At 44.0% G+C, this 24832-nt stretch overlaps 1 protein-coding gene across 1 annotated transcript in view; it reads right to left on the bottom strand.

Annotated features, from left to right (window-relative positions):
* Positions 1-3790: 3790 nt before the first annotated feature.
* LOC106594307 (sushi, nidogen and EGF-like domain-containing protein 1) overlaps positions 3791-24832 on the bottom strand; it is a 243836-nt gene continuing 222794 nt past the window's right edge. The window contains exons 21-35 of the mRNA XM_045687965.1: positions 22711-22824; positions 22190-22306; positions 21937-22031; positions 20406-20616; positions 20008-20191; positions 19527-19639; positions 16901-17179; positions 16537-16678; positions 16044-16126; positions 15795-15887; positions 15505-15621; positions 10802-10889; positions 5457-5536; positions 5340-5367; positions 3791-4790 (exon numbers count right to left, since the gene is read on the bottom strand). Of these exons, the coding sequence (XP_045543921.1) occupies positions 5345-5367; positions 5457-5536; positions 10802-10889; positions 15505-15621; positions 15795-15887; positions 16044-16126; positions 16537-16678; positions 16901-17179; positions 19527-19639; positions 20008-20191; positions 20406-20616; positions 21937-22031; positions 22190-22306; positions 22711-22824 (1739 nt within the window). The 3' untranslated portion in view covers positions 3791-4790; positions 5340-5344. The remainder of the gene's footprint in view (positions 4791-5339; positions 5368-5456; positions 5537-10801; positions 10890-15504; positions 15622-15794; positions 15888-16043; positions 16127-16536; positions 16679-16900; positions 17180-19526; positions 19640-20007; positions 20192-20405; positions 20617-21936; positions 22032-22189; positions 22307-22710; positions 22825-24832) is intronic.

The following is a 24832-nucleotide window of genomic DNA, read 5'->3' as shown; positions in this document are numbered from 1 at the left end:
TCAAGAATGGTCCACCACCCAAAGGACATCCAGCCAATTTGACACAACTGTGGGAAATATTGGAGTCAAAATGGGCCAGCATCCCTGTGGAACGCTTTTGACACCTTGTAGAGTCCATGACCTGATGACTTGAGGCTGTTCTGAAGGCAAAAGGGGGCGCAACTCAATATTAGGAAGGTTTTAATGTGTATAATCTCACCACTAAATCTTGACCAGATTGTTACATATCTATAATCCCACCACTAAATCTTGACCAGATTGTTGTAGACATCTATAATCCCACCACTAAATCTTGACTAGATTGTTGTAGACATCTATAATCCCACCACTAAATCTTGACCAGATTGTTGTAGACATCTATAATCCCACCACTAAATCTTGACCAGATTGTTGTAGACATCTATAATCCCACCACTAAATCTTGACCAGATTGTTAGACATCTATAATCCCACCAGTAAATCTTGACCAGATTGTTAGACATCTATAATCCCACCAGTAAATCTTGACCAGATTCCAGTTGAAGCTCGCATCTGCTACAAGACCATGGTGCTTGCCTACGGAGCTGTGAGGGGAACGGCACTTCTGTACCTTCAGGCTCTGATCAGGCCCTACACCCAAAGAAGGGTACTGCGTTCATCCACCTCTGGCCTGCTCGCCTCCCTACCTCTGAGGAAGCACAGTTCCCGCTCAGCCCAGTCAAAACTGTTTGCTGCTCTGGCACCCCAATGGTGGAACAAGCTCCCTCACGACGCCAGGATAGGATTAAGTAATCCTTCTAACCCCCCCCCCCCAAAAGATATAGATGTACTATTGTAAAGTGGTTGTTCCACTGGATATCATAAGGTGAATGCACCAATTTGTAAGTCGCTCTTGATAAGAGCGTCTGCTAAATGACGTAAATGTAATGTAAACGTTATCGACATCTATATTCTAAACCACTTTCTCTCTCTTATTGTGTCATAATCCTCTCTAGTTAGTGGAGATGGTAGACACTTATATGGAATGGGAATTTCGCTTGCCGTCGCACCTGTCAATGCACAAATGAGTGGTCTGTGTCTGGTGAAAATCCCATGTCTTTATGTTCTACGATATGCTACCCCTACAAATGTAGCTTCAGAAAATAATTGTTCTACTCTTTCAAACGTGTAGACTGTAGATTTAGTTTCCTGAGTACGGTTAATATACCAACGTTGATCCTGATGTGTACATGATGAAAAATTTACATTTATCTGAAAACGTGATTACACTAGACAATTCATATGAGTGCTTGCTCTGTATGCAGGATAGAGGTACATGTGTAAGCAGGTTTCTTTCTGTTGTCATGTCCATCTCTACTAGTAATGTCTGGATAGAGGTACATGTGTAAGCAGGTTTCTTTCTGTTGTCATGTCCATCTCTACTAGTAATGTCTGGATAGAGGTACATGTGTAAGCAGGTTTCTTTCTGTTGTCATGTCCATCTCTACTAGTAATGTCTGGATAGAGGTACATGTGTAAGCAGGTTTCTTTCTGTTGTCATGTCCATCTCTACTAGTAATGTCTGGATAGAGGTACATGTGTAAGCAGGTTTCTTTCTGTTGTCATGTCCATCTCTACTAGTAATGTCTGGATAGAGGTACATGTGTAAGCAGGTTTCTTTCTGTTGTCATGTCCATCTCTACTAGTAATGTCTGGATAGAGGTACATGTAGAGGCAGGTTGCTTTCTGTTGTCATGTCCATCTCTACTAGTAATGTCTGGATAGAAGTACATGTGTAGGCAGGTTTCTTTCTGTTGTCATGTCCATCTCTACTAGTAATGTCTGGATAGAGGTACATGTGTAGGCAGGTTTCTTTCTGTTGTCATGTCCATCTCTACTAGTAATGTCTGGATAGAGGTACATGTGTAAGCAGGTTTCTTTCGGTTGTCATGTCCATCTCTACTAGTAATGTCTGGATAGAGGAACATGTGTAAGCAGGTTTCTTTCTGTTGTCATGTCCATCTCTACTAGTAATGTCTGGATAGAGGTACATGTGTAGGCAGGTTTCTTTCTGTTGTCATGTCCATCTCTACTAGTAATGTCTGGGGTGCATGGATTACATAGCTGTGATGAATGTTGCCGGGGTTTTGTTGTTGTTGCACATGATACACGTCCCGCTGTGTTGGGTTATTTGCTGTGCAAGACAGCCTTTGATCCCATCATCTTGAATGTCTACAGAAGTTCAAGGATGAGCTCTTTCCTATTCTTGCCGTAAACATCTGCCTTGTTTTCACACTGATTATCCATAGCTTTAACACGCTGAATGTTTCACACTGGTTTTCTTAGTCCTGCAATAAGAGCTAAAGACACTAGTATTTGTGTAAACTCTACACAGTAGTGTTCTGTGAGTGTCACTGAGTAGGCCGATACCCCATTTCATTCATAGGTTAGGTTGTTTAGTGCATATAAAGATGCCCCCCCCCCAATGCAATCTACTACATCCACAGTGCGATTTCAACAGATTTTTTGTTGTTGTGTCAAATTAACAAATTATTGTATTTTGTTACATGTATATAACATTCCGACTTCATTTAGCATGATCTATTCCAAATATGGCATGATGATTCTAATATATAATATTATAGTATCCGTTTGAATCACTTTCAATCGGGGACTTTTATTCTGACGGTGAACCGCAAATTGCACTATTGTAGTTAATCGTTATTGTGGCTAGAGTCACACAGGTCGTTCTACCTTCCCTTTGCAATCTCAGTTTTCATTGGAAAGAGGAGGGGCCTAGGGGGGAGGCAAAGAGGGGTGCGTGTGTGCCTATACCATAGACAATGATAGAGGGCTCTAGCGGGCAAAAGGCCATTTAGCATGGGTAGCGCCATTGAGGGCTTCCACCATTTTAATGTAGTCAATTTGGTGGGACTTCCAACTTCATTGGTTGATCCCTCCTGGTGGCCCATATAACAGTGTTGATTTCGTCACTCGCCCCAACCCTGGGCTTGAACCAGGAACCCTCTGAACACATCAACAACTGCCTCCCACAAAGTGTCATTATCTATCGCTCCACAAAAGCCGCGGTCCTTAAAGGGAACCAACGACTTCAAGGTCTCAGAGAGAGTGACGTCAAAGATTGAAACACTACTAGTGCACACTGCTAACTAGCGAGCCATTTCTCACCGGTTAAATCCAGTCGAAGTGATGTCCAACCGGGTCATTAGGAGGGATCAGCCAATTGTGAAGAAGATAGCCTCAATGGCGCTGCCTGTGCTGTCACGTTTGCTATAATGGCACAGATACAAAGATCCTCTATCTAGCTCTATGGCTTATTCATCAGCAGTGTGTGCACAATGATGACAAGATGCATGGTCTGGGAAACACACGTCTTCAAATTTCAGGGAGAACTTGAATGGAAGCTTTCGAGCGTGCAAGAGGAGATGAATGGTAATTTACAAAGTCTACTTTGTAAAAGGAGACATAAAACAAGTTATATCGAACAGCATAATGTGTTCTAACTACATTACAGGTGTGTGGTTAAGATGTTGTTTGGCCTAAACAGATCTGTTTAACCTGTTTCCTTAATTCAAAACAGACCAATTTGGCTTAATTAGACTATAACTTAAATCAATCAGAGACTATCCAAAATATGATCAGATTGATACAATATAGACACCTCGTGGTGGTTGCAATCTCCAAATAGACGCCCTACCCTTTCCAATTATCAAGTCTGCTTTGTTTCACATAAAAACAACTGTACATTTTAGACATTCACGCACAAAGAAATTGTACATACAGATTACATTTTTTTTAAATGCCACAAAAGTACATTTTAACATTTTTTTTTATTATTAAAATATTAACCTAGAAAACAGCCTATAAACACTATTTACATGATAGCTAGTAGTGACGTTGGTTTTAGAGTCTAGAACCATAAAAACAGACACTTATTTTCCAGTAGTGATTGTTGTTGTTTTGCCACTGAGGGAAAACGGTTGAATCTTTGGGAGGGGGCATTGTAAGACTATGGTAAAGCAATCAATCCATATTTTAGACAGCGTTTGCTTGTGATAAAACAGACAGTCCTACTATACACATTTTCCTGAGCTGAGAGACTGAACTGATAACATGGAAGTGATGAGGTATGTAATCATGTTTGGATTTTACACTGGTCTGGACTGTTTCTAGTACATTTAATTATTGATGAGTGGCCAATTCTCATTGTTCCAGTTGTTTGCTTGATCGTCTTTACTCAACATGGGTCATCCAACAGGCCAATCTCTGGGCAACAGGGGTCATCCAACAGGCCAATCTCTGGGCAACAGGGGTCATCCAACAGGCCAATCTCTGGGCAACAGGGGTCATCCAACAGGCCAATCTCTGGGCAACAGGGGTCATCCAACAGGCCAATCTCTGGGCAACAGGGGTCATCCAACAGGCCAATCTCTGGGCAACAGGGGTCATCCAACAGGCCAATCTCTGGGCAACAGGGGTCATCCAACAGGCCAATCTCTGGACAACAGGGGTCATCCAACAGGCCAATCTCTGGGCAACAGGGGTCATCCAACAGGCCAATCTCTATGCAACAGGGGTCATCCAACAGGCCAATCTCTGGGGTCATCCAACAGGCCAATCTCTGGGCAACAGGGGTCATCCAACAGGCCAATCTCTGGGGTCATCCAACAGGCCAATCTCTGGGCAACAGGGGTCATCCAACAGGCCAATCTCTGGACAACAGGGGTCATCCAACAGGCCAATCTCTGGGCAACATGGGTCATCCAACAGGCCAATCTCTGCGCAACATGGGTCATCCAACAGGCCAATCTCTATGCAACAGGGGTCATCCAACAACATGGGTCATCCTACAACATGGGTCATCCTACAACATGGGTCATCCAACAACATGGGTCATCCAACAACATGGGTCATCCTACAACATGGGTCATCCAACAACATGGGTCATCCTACAACATGGGTCATCCAACAACATGGGTCATCCAACAACATGGGTCATCCTACAACATGGGTCATCCTACAACATGGGTCATCCAACAACATGGGTCATCCTACAACATGGGTCATCCTACAACATGGGTCATCCAACAACATGGGTCATCCTACAACATGGGTCATCCAACAACATGGGTCATCCTACAACATGGGTCATCTAAGTGTGCTTTATTTCTCATGTTTTTATTTTCTTATTTTAACTCCGCATCATTGAGGAAAAAGCTTGTAAGTCAGTAAAAACTTCACTGTGAGGTCTACACCTGTTGGTTAAGGCCTCGTCAGTCAGCATTTCACTGTAAGATCTACACCTGTTGTATGGAGCGCATGTGACAAATTACATTTGATTTGTATCATAGAAAACCAACCATTATTATTGGCTGTTGGTTCTTCTGTCTGAAACAGAGAAAACAAGACGAATGTTATTATATTTGAATGACTTCCTTCAGTACAGTAACATCCTCTATTCTACTGTTGTAACTCACTGGGACTTTTCTTGGGCAACGGTGGTTCACAGATCTCTCGATAGCAAACATCCTGCTGCACTTTGTACGTCCTTTTATACCTGGGGAGTACAAATCAAATTAACTTGTATTAGTCACATGCACTGAATACAACAGGTGTAGGTAGACCTTACAATGAACTGCTTACTTACAAGCCCTTAACCAACAATGCCGTTTTAAGAACCCCCCCGCCCCTAAAAAAAAGTAAGAGATAAGAATAACAAAAAATTATAGAGCAGCAGTAAATAACAATAGCGGGGCTATATACAGGGTATTACGGTATAGAGTCAATGTGGAGGCTATATACAGGGTATTACGGTATAGAGTCAATGTGGAGGCAATATACAGGGTATTACAGTATAGAGTCAATGTGGAGACTATATACAGGTTATTACGGTATAGAGTCAATGTGGAGGCTATATACAGGGTATTACGGTACAGAGTCAATGTGGAGACTATATACAGGTTATTACGGTATAGAGTCAATGTGGAGGCTATATACAGGGGGTACCGGTACAGAGTCAATGTGGAGGCTATATACAGGGTGTTACAGTATAGAGTCAATGTGGAGGCTATATACAGGGTGTTACGGTATAGAGTCAATGTGGAGGCTATATACAGGGGGTACCGGTACAGAGTCAATGTGGAGGCTATGTACAGGGGGTACCGGTAAAGAGTCAATGTGGAGGCTATATACAGGGGTATCGGTACAGACTAAATGTGAAGGCTATATACAGGGGGTACCGGTACAGAGTCAATGTGGAGGCTATATACAGGGGGTACCGGTACAGAGTCAATGTGGAGACTATATACAGGGGTACCGGTACAGAGTCAATGTGGAGGCTATATACAGGGGGTACCGGTACAGAGTCAATGTGGAGGCTATATACAGGGTGTTACGGTATAGAGTCAATGTGGAGGCTATATACAGGGGGTACCGGTACAGAGTCAATGTGGAGGCTATGTACAGGGGGTACCGGTAAAGAGTCAATGTGGAGGCTATATACAGGGGTATCGGTACAGACTAAATGTGAAGGCTATATACAGGGGGTACCGGTACAGAGTCAATGTGGAGGCTATATACAGGGGGTACCGGTACAGAGTCAATGTGGAGACTATATACAGGGGTACCGGTACAGAGTCAATGTGGAGGCTATATACAGGGGGTACCGGTACAGAGTCAATGTGGAGGCTATATACAGGGGTATCGGTACAGACTAAATGTGAAGGCTATATACAGGGGGGTACCGGTACAGAGTCAATGTGGAGGCTATATACAGGGGGGTACCGGTACAGAGTCAATGTGGAGGCTATATACAGGGGTACCGGTACAGAGTCAATGTGGAGGCTATATACAGGGGGTACCGGTACAGAGTCAATGTGGAGGCTATATACAGGGGTACCGGTACAGAGTCAATGTGGAGGCTATATACAGGGGTACCGGTACAGAGTAAATGTGGAGGCTATATACAGGGGGTACCTGTACAGAGTCAATGTGGAGGCTATATACAGGGGGTACCGGTACAGAGTCAATGTGGAGGCTATATACAGGGGTACCGGTATAGAGTCAATGTGGAGGCTATATACAGGGGGTACCGGTACAGAGTCAATGTGGAGGCTATATACAGGGGGTACCGGTACAGAGTCAATGTGGAGACTATATACAGGGGGTACCGGTACAGAGTCAATGTGGAGGCTATATACAGGGGGTACCGGTACAGAGTCAATGTGGAGGCTATATACAGGGGGTACCGGTACAGAGTCAATGTGGAGGCTATATACAGGGGGTACCGGTACAGAGTCAATGTGCGGGGGCACCGGTGTCGAGGTAATTGAGGTAATATGTACATGTAGGTAGAGTTATTAAAGTAACTATGCGTAGATAATAACAGAGAGGAGCAGCAGTGTAAAATGGGGGGGGGGTATAGAGGTCCTGGATGGCAGGAAGCTTGGCCCCAGTGATGTACTGGGCCGTACGCACAACCCTTTGTAGCGCCTTGCGGTCGGAGGCCGAGCAGTTGCCATACCTGGCAGTGATGTAACCCGTCAGGATGCTCTCGATGATGCAGCTGTAAAACCTTTTGAGGATCTGAGGACCCATACCACATCTTTTCAATCTCCTAAGGGGGAATACGTTTGGTCGTACCCTCTTCACGACTATTGGACCATGTTAGTTTGTTGGTGATGTGGACACCAAGGAACTTGAAGCTCTCAACCTGCTCCACTACAACCCCGTCGATGAGAATGAGGGCGTGCTCGGTCCTCCTTTTCCTGTAGTCCACAATAATCTCCTTTGTCTTGATCACGTTGAGGGAGAGGTTGTTGTCCTGGCACCACACGGTCAGGTCTCTGATCTCCTCCCTATAGGCTGTGTCGTGTCTTTGGGGTACCATTAAACTGAAGACATGTTTATCAATTAACTCCCTGTAATTATTATCACGCGATTAAACTGATTAATCGTTTAATTGTAATTAACTAGGAGATCGGGGAACCAAGGAAAATATTCAGATTACAAAGTTATAATTTTTCTAATATAACTTTCCTATATTATAACATTATATATTATATTATAGTATAGTATAGGCCGATTATCTTCTGGTTTAAATGGTGTATTTTACCTCGCGTCCAGTCTCATTCCAAACGTCGTAAATTGTTGTATCTGCACGAATCCAGCCTTTACTAAAGTCATCCATACATCAATTGTCTTAAAATAATTTATTTACTAAACTAAGTAATTCACAGAAAGCATACAAACAGTAGTTATCGTCACAAAGAATTGGTAGAGTAATGTGCCCTAGTGGGCTAAACAGGCATGGCTGGTGTCTTGTTAAACAAAGGGTCATAAAGGGCATCTGAGGAGGCACACAGAGTTCATTAATATTAACAATTGATATGCTAATCCTTTGCACATGAACGCTCACTCATTCGGGAACAATTGCAATCAATATATATTTACGCTCAGTGTGTCGTCGGGATCCTTGTTGGAGAGTTCTGTTCTGTTGGAGAGTTTTGTCTTGTTCTCTCTCTACCGGTTAGAATGGATCTTTCAAAGCGACATTCATTAATGTCGTTATAGAATGGATGTTTCGTTGGTCTTCGCGTTCAATGATATAATTTACTTAGCTGCAGACTAATAATTAATGTCAAACACTTGTTCTTATTCTGTCGGTCTCGTTAGTCTAAAAGTTGAACCATGTGGTATAGTTAACTTTCAGTAGAGGAATTGGGGGTCAAACCTTTGCTCTCTCTTCTGAGGTAAGCTGGTCTGCCTCTCTCTTCTGAGGTAAGCTGGTCTAAAGAAATAACTTCTAGGTGGGGTTTTATAAGTGAACATAGAACAGGCTTGTCACATGACGCCTTGTCCTGTCCATGTCCCTGGGGGGCGTGCCGATGACTGATCTAAGCTTTTGAACAGAAATACATTCTATCACATTAACATCAGTACATGGCATCTCAACGTATTACAAATAGCTTTATCCTTATTAATACATTTTATACCACCATTTGGATGCAAGTCCCATAGCTGAGGCTATTATATAAACAGTTTTATGGTAATATGGCTATATTGTCTCTTCTGAGCATCACAAAATTGTACCAAGCGGACCAGTTCGTAGCTGGATTCTTTACCAATCTTTTATACCTTCTCCAGAACATAAATGTCATTCGGTTCCCCAATTCTGTGAGTTGAAAGAATTTCCTGTGTCTCTCTATGGGCCATGTGGCAGGAGATTCTCCTCTTAGAATTTTACCACCCCTTCACACAGGGCCTGGGTGGGGGGAGGTAGGTTGGGGGATGGTACAAAGTGGAGGGGGTCAACTGGCCTCCCTGTACTCGTCGTTGTCGGGTGATCAGGCCTACCACTGTTGTGTCATCGGCAAACTTAATGATGGTGTTGGAGTCGTGCTTGGCCATGCAGTCATGGGTGAACAGGGAGTACAGGAGGGGGCTGAGCACGCAGCCCTGAGGGGCCCCAGTGTTGAGGATCAGTGTGGCGGATGTGTTGCTACCTACCCTCACCACCTGGGGGCAGCCAGTCAGGAAGTCCAGGATCCAGTTGCAGAGGAAGGTGGTCAGTCCCAGGGTCCTTAGCTTAGTGATGAGCTTTGAGGGCACTATGGTGTTAAACACTGAGCTGTAGTCAATGAATAGCATTCTCACATAGGTGTTCCTTTTGTCCAGATGGGAAAGGGCAGTGTGGAGTGCAATAGAGATTGCATCATTTGTGGATCTGTTGGTGCAGTATGCAAATTGGAGTGGGACTAGGGTATCCGGGAGGATGCTGTTGATGTGAGCCATGACCAGCCTTTCAAAGCACTTCATGGCTACAGAAGTGAGCGTTACGGGTCGGTAGTCATTTAGGCAGGTTACCTTAGTGTTCTTGGGCACAGGCATTATGGTGGTCTGCTTGAAACATGTTGGTATTACAGACTCAGACAGGGAGAGATTGAAAATGTCAGTGAAGACACTTGCTGACAGAGTCTGGGTATATGCTGGTCAGCGCATACTCTCAGTACACGTCCTAGTAATACGTCTGGCCCAGCGGCCTTGTGAATGTTGACCTGTTTAAAGGTCTTACTCACATCGGCAGCAGAGAGAGTGATCGCACAGTCATCCGGCACAGCCGGTGCTCTCATGCATGTTTCAGTGTTATTTGCCTCGAAGCGAGCATAGAAGTAGTTTAGCTCATCTGATAGGCTCTTGTCACTGGGCAGCTCTCAGCTGTGCTTCCCTTTGTAGTCTGTAATGGTTTGCAAGCCCTGCCACATCCGACGAGTGTCAGAGCCGGTGTAGTACGATTCGATCTTAGTCCTGTATTGATGCTTTGCCTGTTTGATGGTTCGTCGGAGGGCATAGCAGGATTTCTTATAAGCTTCCGGGTTAGAGTCCCGCTCCTTGAAAGCGGCAGCTCTTGCCTTTAGCTCAGTGCGGATGTTGCCTGTAATCCATGGCTTCTGGATGGGGTATGTACGTACGGTCACTGTGGGGATGATGTCATCGATGCACTTATTGATGAAGCCAATGACTGATGTGGTGTACTCCTAAATGGTTGACACTCACAGGTAACACTACTACTACTACTGCTACTACTACTGTTGCAACTACTTCCACTTCTACTACTACTACTACTACAACGACTGATGATGGTACTACTACTACTACTACTACTACTACTACTACTACTAGTCTACTACTACTGATACTACTATTACACAGTATATACTATATGCATCTGTAAAGGCTTCAGTATACCGAGATTGAGGGTGACATCCGTCCTGACAGGTACAAACATGCAGGATATCACTGTTGTCCGCTGTTTGACACTCACATGTAATGGCAGACTTCACCCACCCAGACGGGCATGCTCTTTGTTTCAGAGTAAAGGCGGGTACACGGGTGGGGCAATCGTTGGCAGACTGCAGTCGGGGTTGCGGCAGGACAAGGATAAACAGAGAGAAAGGTATTAAGACACGGAGAATCTTTGGGCTAGAGGAAGCAACAGTTACAAGGCTGTTAAATGTGAGATGAGGGACTGAGGAGAGAGGGCGGAGGAAGGGGGAGAGGAAGGTATGGAAGGAGGAAGGCAGAGAGGAAGGAGGGAGGCAGAGAGGAAGGTATTGAACAGAGCAATACTCAATCATGAGTATCAACGCCAAAGGAACTGAATAATATTAAGAAATGCTATAGGTGGAAGGAAAGTAGTGTGGAAACCTACCGTAAAAACAATTAGGCAACAACAAATTCAATCCCTTTTAGACAACTTCCTGGACAAAACGTTCCACTGTAGTATTGAAGGTGTAAACTTGGCAGTAGAAAACCAAAACAGTATATTTGACCTCTAGCTTTCCTATCAAATCTAAAAAAATTCACTCAGATTACCGAAGAAAATTAACAACAATGACAAATGGTTTGATGAAGAATGCAAAAACCTAAGAAAGAAATTGAGAAACCTATCCAACCAAAAACATTGAGACCCAGAAAACCTGAGCATACGCCTTCACTATGGCGTATCACTAAAACAAAACAGAAATACACTACGGAAAAAGAAGGAACAGCACGTCAGAAATCAGCTCAATGTAATTGAAGAATCCATAGACTTTAACCACTTCTGGGAAAATTGGAAAACACTAAACAAACAACAACATGAAGAGTTATCTATCCAAAACAGAGATGTATGGATAAACCACTTCTCCAATCTTTTTGGCTCTTTAACAAAGAACAAAGAGCAAAAAACATATACACGATCAAATACAAATCTTTGAATCAACTATTAAAGACTACCAGAACCCACTGGATTCTCCAATTACATTGAATGAACTACAGGACAAAATACAAACCCTCCAACCCAAAAAGGCCTGTGGTGTTGATGGTATCCTCAATGAAATGATAAAATATACAGACCACAAATTTCAATTGGCGATACTTAAACTCTTTAACAACATCCTCAGCTCTGGCATCTTCCCCAATATTTAGAACCAAGGACTGATCACCCCTAACCACAAAAGTGGAGAGAAATCTGACCCCAATAACTACCGTGGGATATGTGTCAACAGCAACCTTGGGAAAGTCCTCTGCATCATCATTAACAGCGACTAGTTAATTTCCTCAGAGAAAACAATGTACTGAGCAAATGTCAAATTGGCTTTTTACCAAATTACCGTATGACAGACCACGTATTCATCCTGCACACCCTAACTGACAAATAAACAAACCAAAACAAAGCCAAAGTCTTTGTTGACTTCAAAAAAGCTTTTGACTCCATTTGGCATGAGAGTCTGCTTTACAAATGACGGAAAGTGGTGTTGGGGGACATAACAATTAGGATCTGGCAAAAAATACTTGAATCAGTTATAGAACACATTATGGGTGTGAGGTCTGGGGTCCGCTCACCAACCAAGAATTCACGAAATGGGACAAACACCAAATTGAGACTAGAGGTCGACCGATTATGGTTTTTCAACATCGATACCGATTATTGGAGGACCAAAGCCGATACCAATTAATCGGCCGATTTCTTTTTCTTTTTTATTTGTAATAATGACAATTACAACAATACTGAATGAACACTTATTTTAACTTAATATAATACATCAATAAAATCAATTTAGCCTCAAATAAATAATGAAACATGTTCAATTTGGTTTAAATAATGCAAAAACAAAGTGTTGGAGAAGAAAGTAAAATGGCATTTTGGGCCATGTAAGAAAGCTAACGTTTAAGTTCCTTGCTCAGAACATGAGAACATTTGAAAGCTGGTGGTTCCTTTTAACATGAGTCTTCAATATTCCCAGGTAAGAAGTTTTAGGTTGTGGTTATTATAGGAATTATAGGACTATTTCTCTCTATACGATTTGTATTTCATATACCTTTGACTATTGGATGTTCTTATAGGCACTTTAGTATTGCCAGTGTAACAGTATAGCTTCCATCCCTCTCCTCGCTCCTACCTGGGCTCAAACCAGGAACACATCGACAACAGCCACCCTCAAAGCAGCGTTACCCATGCAGAGCAAGGGGAAAAACTACTCCAAGTCTCAGAGCGAGTGACGTTTGAAACGCTATTAGCGCGCACCCGCTAACTAGCTAACCATTTCATATCGGTTACACCAGCCTAATCTTGGGAGTTGACAGGCTTGAAGTCATAAACAGCGCAATGCATTGCGAAGGGCTGCTGGCAAAACGCAGGAAAGTGCTGTTTTGAATGAATGCTTACGAGCCTGCTGGTGCCTACCATCGCTCAGTCAGACTGCTCTATCAAATCATAGACTTAATTATAACATAGTAACACACAGAAATACGAGCCTTAGGTCATTAATATGGTCGAATCCGGAAACTATCATCTCGAAAACAAAACATTTTTCCTGTCAGTGAAATACGGAACCGTTCCGTATTTTATCTAACGGGTGGCATCCCTAAGTCTAAATATTCCTATTACATTGCCCAACCTTCAATGTTATGTCATAATTACGTAAAATTCTGGCAAATTAGTTCACAACGAGCTAGGCGGCCCAAACTGTTGCATATACCCAGACTCTGTGTGCAATCAACGCTAGAGATGTGACACAATTTCATGTTAGCAGGCAATATTAACTAAATATGCAGGTTTAAAAATATATACTTGTTTATTGATTTTAAAGAAAGGCATTGATGTTTATGGTTAGGTACATTGGTGCAACGACAGTGCTTTTTTCGCAAATGCGCTTGTTAAATCAACACCCGCTTGGCGAAGTAGGCTATGATTCAATGATAAATTAACAGGCACCGCATTGATTATATGCAACGCAGGACACGTTAGATAAACCAGTAATATCATCAACCATGTGTAGTTAACTAGTGATTATTTTAAGATTGATAGTTTTTTATAAGATAAGTTTAATGCTAGCTAGCAACTTACCTTGGCTTCTTGCTGCCCTCGCGTAACAGGTAGTCAGCCAGCCATGCAATGTGTGCAATGTAAGGCAGGTGGTTAGAGCGTTGGACTAGTAACCGGAAGGTTGCAAAAACGAATCCCCGAATCCCCCCTGAACAAGGTAGTTAACCCCCGTTCCTAGGCCGTCATTGAAAATAAGAATGTGTTCTTAATCTGACTTGCCTAGTTAAATAAAGGTGTAAAAAAATACAAATAAAAAATAATAAATCGGCAAATCGGTGGCCAAAAATACCGATTACCGATTGTTATGAAAACTTGAAATCGTCCCTAATTAATCGGCCATTCCGATTAATCGGTCGACCTCTAATTGAGACTGCATGCAGAATTCTACAAAAATATTCCTCCGTGTACAACGTAAAACACCAAATAATGCATGCAGAGCAGAATTAGGCCGATACCCACTAATTATCAAAATCCAGAAAAGAGACGTTAAATTCTACAACCACCTAAAAGGAAGCGATTCCCAAACATTCCATAACAAAGCCATCACCTACAGAGAGATGAACCTGGAGAAGAGTCCCCTAAGCAAGCTGGTCCTGGGGCTCTGTTCACAAACACAAACACACCCCACAGAGCCCCAGGACAGCAACACAATTAGACCCAACCAAATCATGAGAAAACAAAAAGATTATTACTTGACACATTGGAAAGAATTAACAAAAAAAACTAGAAAGAATGCTGTTTGGCCCTAAACAGAAAGTATACAGTGGCAGAATACCTGACCACTGTGACTGACCCAAACTTATAGAAAGCTTTGACTATGTACAGACTCAGTGATCATATCCTTGCTATTGAGAAAGGCCTCCATAGGCAGACCTGGCTCTCAAGAGAAGACAGGCTATGTGCACACTGCCCACAAAATGAGGTGGAAACTGAGCTGCACTTCCTAACCTCCTGCCAAATGTATGACCATATTAGAGACACATATTTCCCTCAGATTACACAGATCCACAAAGAATTCGAAAACAAACCCAATTTTGATAAACTCCCATATCTACTGGGTGAAATAGCACAGTGTGCCATCACAGCAGCAAGATTTGTGACCTGTTGCCACAAGAAAAGGGCAACCAGTGAAGAACAAACACCATTGTAAATATTTATTTTCCCTTTTGTACTTTAACTATTTGCACATCATTACAACACTGTATATATACATAATATGACATTTGTAATGTCTTTATTCTTTTGGAACTTCTGTGAGTGTAATGTTTACTGTACATTTTGATTGTTTATTTCACTTTTGTATATTATCTACCTCACTTGCTTTGGCAATGTTAACATTTGTTTCCCATGCCAATAAAGCCCTTACATTGACATTTAAATTGAATTGAGAGAGGACAGAGAGATAGAGGACAGAAATATAGGGAGGGAGGGGGGAGAGGACAGAGAGATAGGGAGGGAGGTAGTGAGAGAGAGAGAGAGAGAGAGAGGACAGAGAGGAAGGGAGAGAGAGTGAGGACAGAAAGAAAGGGATTTCGTCTGAGAGGAGAGAGGTGATTGATGGTTTTAGGAAAGGAATGAGTCTGACTGAGGGTGTTTGGGGCAGGAAATGCATTGAAGAGAAAGTGGTGGGTGGGGTGGGGAGGGAGACATAAACTTACACAGATCACACTGCCTGCCCTTGAACCCAGAAGCGCAATTGCAGATGTATGAGTCGCTCCCCTTCTCACACGTACCCCCGTTCAGGCAAGGCAGGCTCTGGCAGTCCCGGGACGACTCTGAAACACAGCATACTGTTGTCAGGACCCCAAGCAGAGAGAGGCCAGCAGACAAACCAGCAGCTCAGGTTTCACTGAGGTTGCATATGTCCCAAATGACACCCCTATGCTCTTTATTGTACACTACATTTGACCAGAACCCTACAGACAGAACCCTGCTGTAGAGAACCTACCGGGCCCCTCCTCTTCCTCCTTCCTCTCTAGTGCAAGGCCGATTTGATTAGTTGTCTCCTCCATCCTCTGTAACTGAATAGGAGGCTCAGGCTCTGCAAGGCAAGAATATGAACTGTTTTTAAGGAGGTATTGAGCGAGATATATTGGCACGTACAAAATTATTACTTTGGTCAGGGCACACACCATCATGCTGACTGTTAAAGATGCTGTTTTGAATTGTGATATATGGGGGTTATGATACTACTTACTAGTACGGTGTCTGATGACCTTTCTGGGCAGGCTAGTGAACTTAGCTGTTATCCTCCTCCTTCCATCAATCAGTTCTGTGTATCTGGAAGAGAACAAATGATGGCCGAAGCTTTTACAGAGACAGACAAGTAGAGCCTGAGGGGACCAACCTTGTCTAGTTAGCACTAAATAGTCAGTTTACAACTTAGCAGTGAAAGAACAATTTCTGCAATACGTGTGCAACACTGCGCTCTAGTGTCTCATAGCCTTGATAACTTAACCCCCTACAGTCTGTCTGTCTGTCTGTCTGTCTGTCTGTCTGTCTGTCTGTCTGTCTGTCTGTCTGTCTGTCTGTCTGTCTGTCTGTCTGTCTGTCTGTCTGTCTGTCTGTCTGTCTGTCTGTCTGTCTGTCTGTCTGTCTGTCTGTCTCTCTTTCTGCCTTTCACTCTCTCTCTCACCTGGGAATCTCTTCAGAGCGCTCTCTCTCTCTCTGTCTCAGTCTCACTTACTCACCTGGGCATCTCTTCAGAGTGCTCTCTCTCTCCAGTCACCCCCAGGTCCTGAGGTTCAGACGGGGCTAGTGTATGACTCACAGGGGTTCCCACGACAGACGGTCTCTCCCTCGTCCTCCCTCCCCATCTCTCCTCCATCGGTACTGGTCCAGGTAAAGTTAAAGTTAGTTGCATAGGAAGTGGTAAAGGAAAGCTTTCAGACTGAAACAGACAAAACGATAGTCCCAAATGGTAGAAGTTTCAAGTTGGTTCCTGTGTCATTCTGGGCTCTGAGCAGAATTCCCCAGAGCATTACAATGTGAAATCTCAGAGTAGTGCATGTTCGAGCCGTAGCCTATAGTACGGTCTGGAAGCAGAGCACTCACATGTGGTGAAGGCCAGGTGTTGTGGTACACTGTGGATCTGTTCCTGTCCTGTGTTCCTAACAGCCATGAGGACTAGGTGGTAGTGTTGTCCTGGGGAAAGCTCTCTCAGGGTATATGTTCGCAGCTTCCCATTGGGTAGGAAGCGACTCCGGGTGCTCAGGCCTCGCGTCACATTGACCACGAAGCCGTCTGGCACGTTCCTGGGATGGGGATCCCACGTCACCAGGGCAGAGTTGGAAGTCACATGGGACAGAGACAGGTTCTGAGGGGGGAGGGGTCCTAGAGAGAGGGGGGGGGCACAGAGAGGACAGTGTCTGTATGCTGATAGAAACAGTTGAGACTAAAGGTCCAACAGACCCCAAAATTCTTAAATCCGGGTCCTAAACTCAGACTTCTGTCTCGAATCCGGAGCGGGTCTGACATAATTGCCACAGGTCTCGGGTATGTGCAATTAAAAATGGATTTACCGACTAGAGAGAGAGAGAGAGAGGCCTTGGCCTTTTTCATAAAAGTAAAATGAAAGTTGGAGGAGAAAGAGGATAGTGAAAAGAAGCCGACAAGGGGAATGTCCTCGTAGGACGAGTTTTAATACTGTAGTGGACAAAGACGAGCAGAATGTCGATGCAACCAAATGGACTCTGTTCAACTCGCTATTCATGTTTGATGCAATTTTCTACCTTATATTTATTTATCGTATATTTATTATAAATTGTTTATTCATTATTATTATTATTTAATAATCTAAACCAGTTCTTTAAATAGCCTATGCAAAAAGTGTTTTCTTTCATTTTATTTAGCGATTAGCATGAGGTTGTATTATCTTTCACCAGATCTAATGTGTTATATTCTCCTACATTCATTTCACATTTCCACAAACTTCAAAGTGTTTCCTTTCAAATGGTACCAAGAATATGCATATCCTTGCTTCAGGTCCCTAGCTACAGGCAGTTAGATTTGGGTATGTCATTTAGGAGAAAATGGAAAAAAAGGGTCCAATCCTTAAGAGGATTTATATATTATTAACAAATGCGTAGTGAATTCCTTAGGGCTGGTTATTGCCAGGGACCTCACTGTATGTGATATTATCACCATACTTAGGTGCCGATACTATATGGATTGCGATTCTCACGATTCTATTCATAGGTTGCATGTTTCCTCACAATATTGTTTTGAAGGTTTGTTTTAGGATTGATGCCTGACTGAGCATTCTACTCAACGCATCGTCAATGAGCTCTGGTTTTGAAGGTTCGTTTTGGACTGATGCCTGACTGAGCATTCGACTCAACGCATCGTCAATAAGCACTGATGAAGATTTCATTCAAAGTGAATTACAGTGGCTTGGAAATACAATGACATTCAAAAGAAGGCAAATAATTAGTAGGAAAACCTTTTGATGTAAAGTCAATTTGACGATATGATAATGCTGGCAAAGTTGTTTCCTACTAAATATTTTACTACTTTTGAATGTTATTGTATTTCCAGGCACTATAGTGTAATTTAGACTAAACAGTAGTTCGCCTCAGTCCAGAATGACTGGGCTTATCACCGCTTTAGGGCACCACTATGGCCCTGGCGATAGAGGGCGGCTCGAGAACGTTCAATACAATGGCACGACGCGACCGAACGACGGAGGTGCAACCTATGAATACGATTTTTATTGCGATTCGATGTTCCAAACACACTGCTCACCATGTCTGCTGCAGAGGGACGAGAGAGAGAGAGAGAGAGAGAGAGAGAGAGAGAGACATGAGAAAATGAGTTGATCAGTCATGGAAATAAAAGTGCTGAAAATAAATTGGCTCCCTATTTCAAAAGAAGATGGAGAACAAGATATGAAGGAAAAATCCTGGGTTTTTGGTGTCAGGTACAGACAACAAGCACAAACATAATATACCGATATGTAACTGTATAATACTTTTCCACATCACTAGAATTCCTTAGGTTCGTTGATATGCGAGAGCCTATGACACATTTGCACTGATACAAGTCTGACACGGTTGATCTTGATCGTGACAGTTGATCCCGATCGTGACAGTTGATCCCGATCGTGACAGTTGATCCTGATTGTGACAGTTTTCATTTTTTTTATTTAACCTTTATTTAAACTAGGCAAGTCAGTTAAGAACAAATTCTTATCTTACAATGACGGCCTACCCCGGCCAAACCCTCCCCTAACACGGACGACGCTGGGCCAATTGTGCGCCGGCCTATGGGACTCCCGATCACAGCCGGTTGTGAAAAAGCCCGGGATCACACCAGAGATGCAGTGCCTTAGACCGCTGTGCCACTCGGGGTACAGTTGATCCGGATTCTGACAGTTGATCCGGATCACATTTTCTAATTGGAGTGGCCATCTTTAAGTGTCTTCCCTCAGGTTAATTAATCCCTCTGCATGGTGGACAAGACTATCTATGTTAGGATGGGGATGTTTCCAGATGCTTAACGAATGCATAGCGAATTCCTGAGGTTCATTGAGTTTCTACTTCTGCATTTCTTGCTCTTTGGTTTTTTTTGGGGCTCGTTATCTGTAAACTGCTGATTGTAAAAAAGGCTTTATAAAATACATGTTTGATTGATTGACTGACTGATTGATTGATTGATTGATGTATGAGACATGATGACATACTGGTCCAGACTTGCAGCGGTCCAGCAGAGTGACTGGTGGAGGGTGACTCGTCTGGTCCGATCCCACTCTGAGTTAGAACGTCCACCGTGTACATCTGACCAGGGAGCAGAGAGCTGAAGGGGAGAAACACATAGACAGAAATCTCCAGGGGTACTCCGGGCAAAATGTACTTGGTTGTACAGTAATCGAAAAAGGTTGAGAACCAATGCCATAGAAAGTAATATTAAGTGATAGTGATACAGTGACATCTAGTGGACATAATCAGTATTGCAGGCTGTAAATCAGTGGTTTTCAACGTTTTTTTTGGTCACTACCACCAAATACATTATGCTCTGCCCAGACTATCTCCTCATGGGCATTAGACCAGTAGGTCTATGGTCTCACGAGTCTTTCCAAGTACCCCTGTGGATAGACTAAGTACTTTGAGAATCACTCAAATCCACAGCCAACCTAGTGATAATGATGTTGAGTGGAGCAGAACCTGAAGGCATATTCCATTGTGCTGGTGTTGAGCAGAGCGGTGCCAACTCCACTACCGTCCCAGGAGACCAGGGAAAGGCGCACCTGGCTGACAGTAGCATGACGAGCAGCCTGAACCAGCCACCTCAGCCATACCTGGGAGGACGATACGTTGACTACCTGCAGCTGATCCACCCGCCGTGGCCCTGACACACAGAGAGAGATACACAGGTCAGTACACACACACACACACACACACACACACACACACACACACACACACACACACACACACACACACACACACACACACACACACACACACACACACACACACACTCACACACACACACACTAAACTACACTTTACATAAACCAGTGACAATCGTCACTGTACTGAAGCATTCACAGTCCACTCACTGGTGCGTATGAGAGCGATGGCTGGCTGGCTGATATCGTTGCTGTTGGTGTTTCGTTTCACAGAGAAGGTAGAGATGTTGTATAACAGGCCAGGCACCAGACCCTGCAGCTGATACGTGGCCTGCTTCTTGTCCAGGAAGTCAGTCTTCCTGGTTCCACTGCCACGGCCCAGGAGATCCAGAGGGGCGTAGGTCACAGCGAAGCCACTGACCTATCCATGGGTTGCACGTTCGTTTTAGGACTGAAGCCCAGCAGAGCTTTCTACACAATGCAGTCTCAATATGTGCTAATGAACATTTAGTCTGAAGTGCATTACTGTGGCATGAAAACACGATTACGTTTCTGGCTTTCGAGGAAGTAGAACTTTAGCTAGAAAACCTAAGATTGAGGGGAGAGCACCGACATTTTAACTAGCTAACGTTAGCATTGCTAGCTATTTCTGAAAAACGTTGATAGCTCATCTCTCTAAAGTAAACTTGACGACCTCATAATGATGGCAAAGGTTATTTTCTACTAATTTGTCTACTTTAGCAATGTCATCATATTTCCAGGCCACTATACTATAATTACGATGGAAACAGTCATTAGCCCCCCTTTCAGAAAGACTTGGCATTAACCATCAGTCAGGTCACAGTTGTAAATGAGAACTTGTTCTCAACTTGCCTACCTGGTGAAATATAAAGGTGAAATAAAATAAAATAAATAAAAAATATGCCGCGACATCTGTAGTATGTTGATACAGTAACTATGGCAACGACGCGACCGACGTGACGGACGTACAACCCCCATGTACAAGTATTCAAGGTTTCAACTTACGTCCTTGATGGCACCCTATTCCCTATATAGTGCACTATTTAGACCAGAGCCCTATGGCACCCTATTCCCTATATAGTGCACTACTTTAGACCAGAGCCCTATGGCACCCTATTCCCTATATAGTGCACTACTTTAGACCAGAGCCCTATGGCACCCTATTCCCTATACATAGTGCACTACTTTAGACCAGAACCCTATGGAACCCTATTCCCTATATAGTGCACTACTTTAGACCAGAGCCCTATGGCACCCTATTCCCTATATATAGTGCACTACTTTAGACCAGAGCCCTATGGAACCCTATTCCCTATATATAGTGCACTACTTCAGACCAGAGCCCTATGGAACCCTATTCCCTATATATAGTGCACTACTTTATACCAGAGCCCTATGGAACCCTATTCCCTATATAGTGCACTACTTTAGACCAGAGCCCTATGGAACCCTATTCCCTATATAGTGCACTGCTTTAGACCAGTTCCTCTGAGGTTTATACTACAAATAAGGATCAATGATTTAGCCAGCTGACTTTTTGTTGTTGTTGTTGTTGTCGTTGCTAAAGATAACCACCATGAAATGGGCAATGGTGTAATGAATTGTTTATCAAAGTAATCTGTCTAACTCATTGATCTAGTTTTATAATATACCCCCCTGGTGAAAGAGGTCTTCTGACCTCAATGGGTTAAATAAAAAAATAAAAAAACATTTAACTGACCAGGCTCTGAGAGGAAGGGTCCGGCAGGTCCCAGCGCAGAACCACCTCATCCTCCTCCACCCGTAGTACATGCAGACCAGAGGGAGGCAACAGGTCTGGGAACAGTGGTAAAATATCATTGGTTATTTCTACCACAAAGAATAGATTTGGTATTGATTGATTGATAAATTGATTTAATTTATGGGTTTCTTGAATGAAACACCAATAAGATAATTGATAGTCGATAAGATAGCTGAACGTGCTTAACTCTCACCTCTCTCACAGTCCTTTCCTGTGTGGCCCACTTTGCAAGCACAGCTGTAGTTCCCTTTCCTGTCGCTATGGCAGAGGCCTCTGTTCCCACACGGCTGCAGTATACAGGGATTCTCCACTAGGGGGAGTCAGAGACCATCTATCACCATGATGTGCTATTCTGTTACTACCACCACCACAGTAGAAGAGACTGCATCCAAAATGGCACCACAGGAGGTTGGTGGCACCTTAATTGGGGAGGACGGGCTCGTTGTAAAGGCTGGAGTGGAATAAGTGGAATGGTATTAAATACCTCAAACACATGGTTTCCATGGTTTCCATGGTTTCCGTGTGTTTGACACCGTTCCATCCACTCCATTCCATCCATTATTCTGAGCCGTCCTCCCCTCAGCAGCCGCCACTGAATGGCACCCTATTCCCTACATAGTGCACTTTTCCCTACATATGGCCCTGGTCAAAAGTAGTGCACTATAGAGGGAATAGGGTGACATTTCAGACTGAACCGGGTATAGCTCTACTCACATGACTGGCAGTGGTCCCCCAAGAACCCTTCTTTACACACACACAGGTAGTTGCTCCTGGAGCCACGACACACACCGCCGTTCAGACAGGGGCCGGACTCACACCTGTCCTGCTCTGGAGACACAACACACACCGCCGTTCAGACAGGGGCCGGACTCACACCTGTCCTGCTCTGGAGACACAACACACTCAGAGACAGGAAGGATACAACTGGAATACAACTGGAGGGATACAACTGTAATACAGCTGGAGGGAAACAGCTGGAGGGATACAACTGGAATACAGCTGGAGGGATACAGCTGGAGGGATACAACTGGAATACAGCTGGAGGGATACAACTGGAATACAGCTGGAGGGATACAACTGGAATACAGCTGGAGGGATACAACTGGAATACAGCTGGAGGGATACAACTGGAATACAGCTGGAGGGATACAACTGGACTACAGCTGGAGGGATACAACTGAAATACAGCTGGAATACAGCTGGAGGGATACAGCTGGAATACAGCTGGAGGGATACAACTGGAGGGATACAACTGGAATACAGCTGGAGGGATACAACAGGAGGGATACAAATGGAATACAGCTGGAGGGATACAACTGGAGGGATACAACTGAAATACAGCTGGAGGGATACAACTGGAATACAGCTGGAGGGATACAACTGGAATACAGCTGGAGGGATACAACTGGAGGGATACAACTGGAATACAGCTGGAGGGATACAACTGGAATACAGCTGGAGGGATACAGCTGGAGGGATACAACTGCAGGGATACAACTGGAGGGATACAACTGGAGAGATACAACTGGAATACAGCTGGAGGGATACAGCTGGAATACAGCTGGAGGGGTACAACTGGAGGGATACAACTGGAGGGATACAACTGGAATACAGCTGGAGGGAAACAGCTGGAGGGATACAACTGGAATACAGCTGGAGGGATACAGCTGGAGGGATACAACTGGAGGGATACAACTGGAATACAGCTGGAGGGATACAACTGGAGGGATACAACTGGAATACAGCTGGAGGGATACAACTGGAATACAGCTAGAGGGATACAAATGGAGGGATACAACTGGAGGGATACAACTGAAATACAGCTGGAGGGATACAACTGGAGGGATACAACTGGAGGGATACAGCTGGAGGGATACAACTGAAATACAGCTGGAGGGATACAACTGGAGGGATACAGCTGGAGGGATACAACTGGAATACAGCTGGAGGGATAGAACTGGAGGGATACAGCTGGAGGGCTACAACTGGAGGGATACAACTAAAATACAGCTGGAGGGATACAACTGGAGGGATACAGCTGGAGGGATACAACTGAAATACAGCTGGAGGGATACAACTGGAATACAGCTGGAGGGATACAACTGGAATACAGCTGGAGGGATACAGCTGGAGGGATACAACTGGAGGGATACAACTGGAGGGATACAACTGGAATACAGCTGGAGGGATACAACTGAAATACAGCTGGAGGGATACAACTGGAGGGATACAACTGGAATACAGCTGGAGGGATACAACTGGGGGGATACAACTGGAATACAGCTGGAGAGATACAGCTGGAGGGATACAACTGGAATACAGCTGGAGGGATACAACAGGAATACAGCTGGAGGGATACAACTGAAATACAGCTGGAGGGATACAGCTGGAGGGATACAACTGGAGGGATACAACTGGAGGGATACAACTGGAGGGATACAACTGGAATACAGCTGGAGGGATACAACTGGAGGGGATACAACTGGAATACAGCTGGAGAGATACAGCTGGAGGGATACAACTGGAATACAGCTGGAGGGATACAACTGGAATACAGCTGGAGGGATACAACTGGAGGGATACAACTGAAATACAGCTGGAGGGATACAGCTGGAGGGATACAACTGGAGGGATACAACTGGAATACAGCTGGAGGGATACAACTGGAGGGATACAACTGGAGGGATACAACTGGAATACAGCTGGAGAGATACAGCTGGAGGGATACAACTGGAATACAGCTGGAGGGATACAACTGGAATACAGCTGGAGGGATACAACTGGAGGGATACAACTGAAATACAGCTGGAGGGATACAACTGAAGGGATACAACTG

Source organism: Salmo salar, chromosome ssa10 (assembly GCF_905237065.1).
Source record: "Salmo salar chromosome ssa10, Ssal_v3.1, whole genome shotgun sequence".
Taxonomy (NCBI): domain Eukaryota; kingdom Metazoa; phylum Chordata; class Actinopteri; order Salmoniformes; family Salmonidae; genus Salmo; species Salmo salar.
The sequence above is the reverse complement of the archived record's forward strand: the minus strand, read 5'-3'. Positions and strand labels throughout refer to the sequence as shown.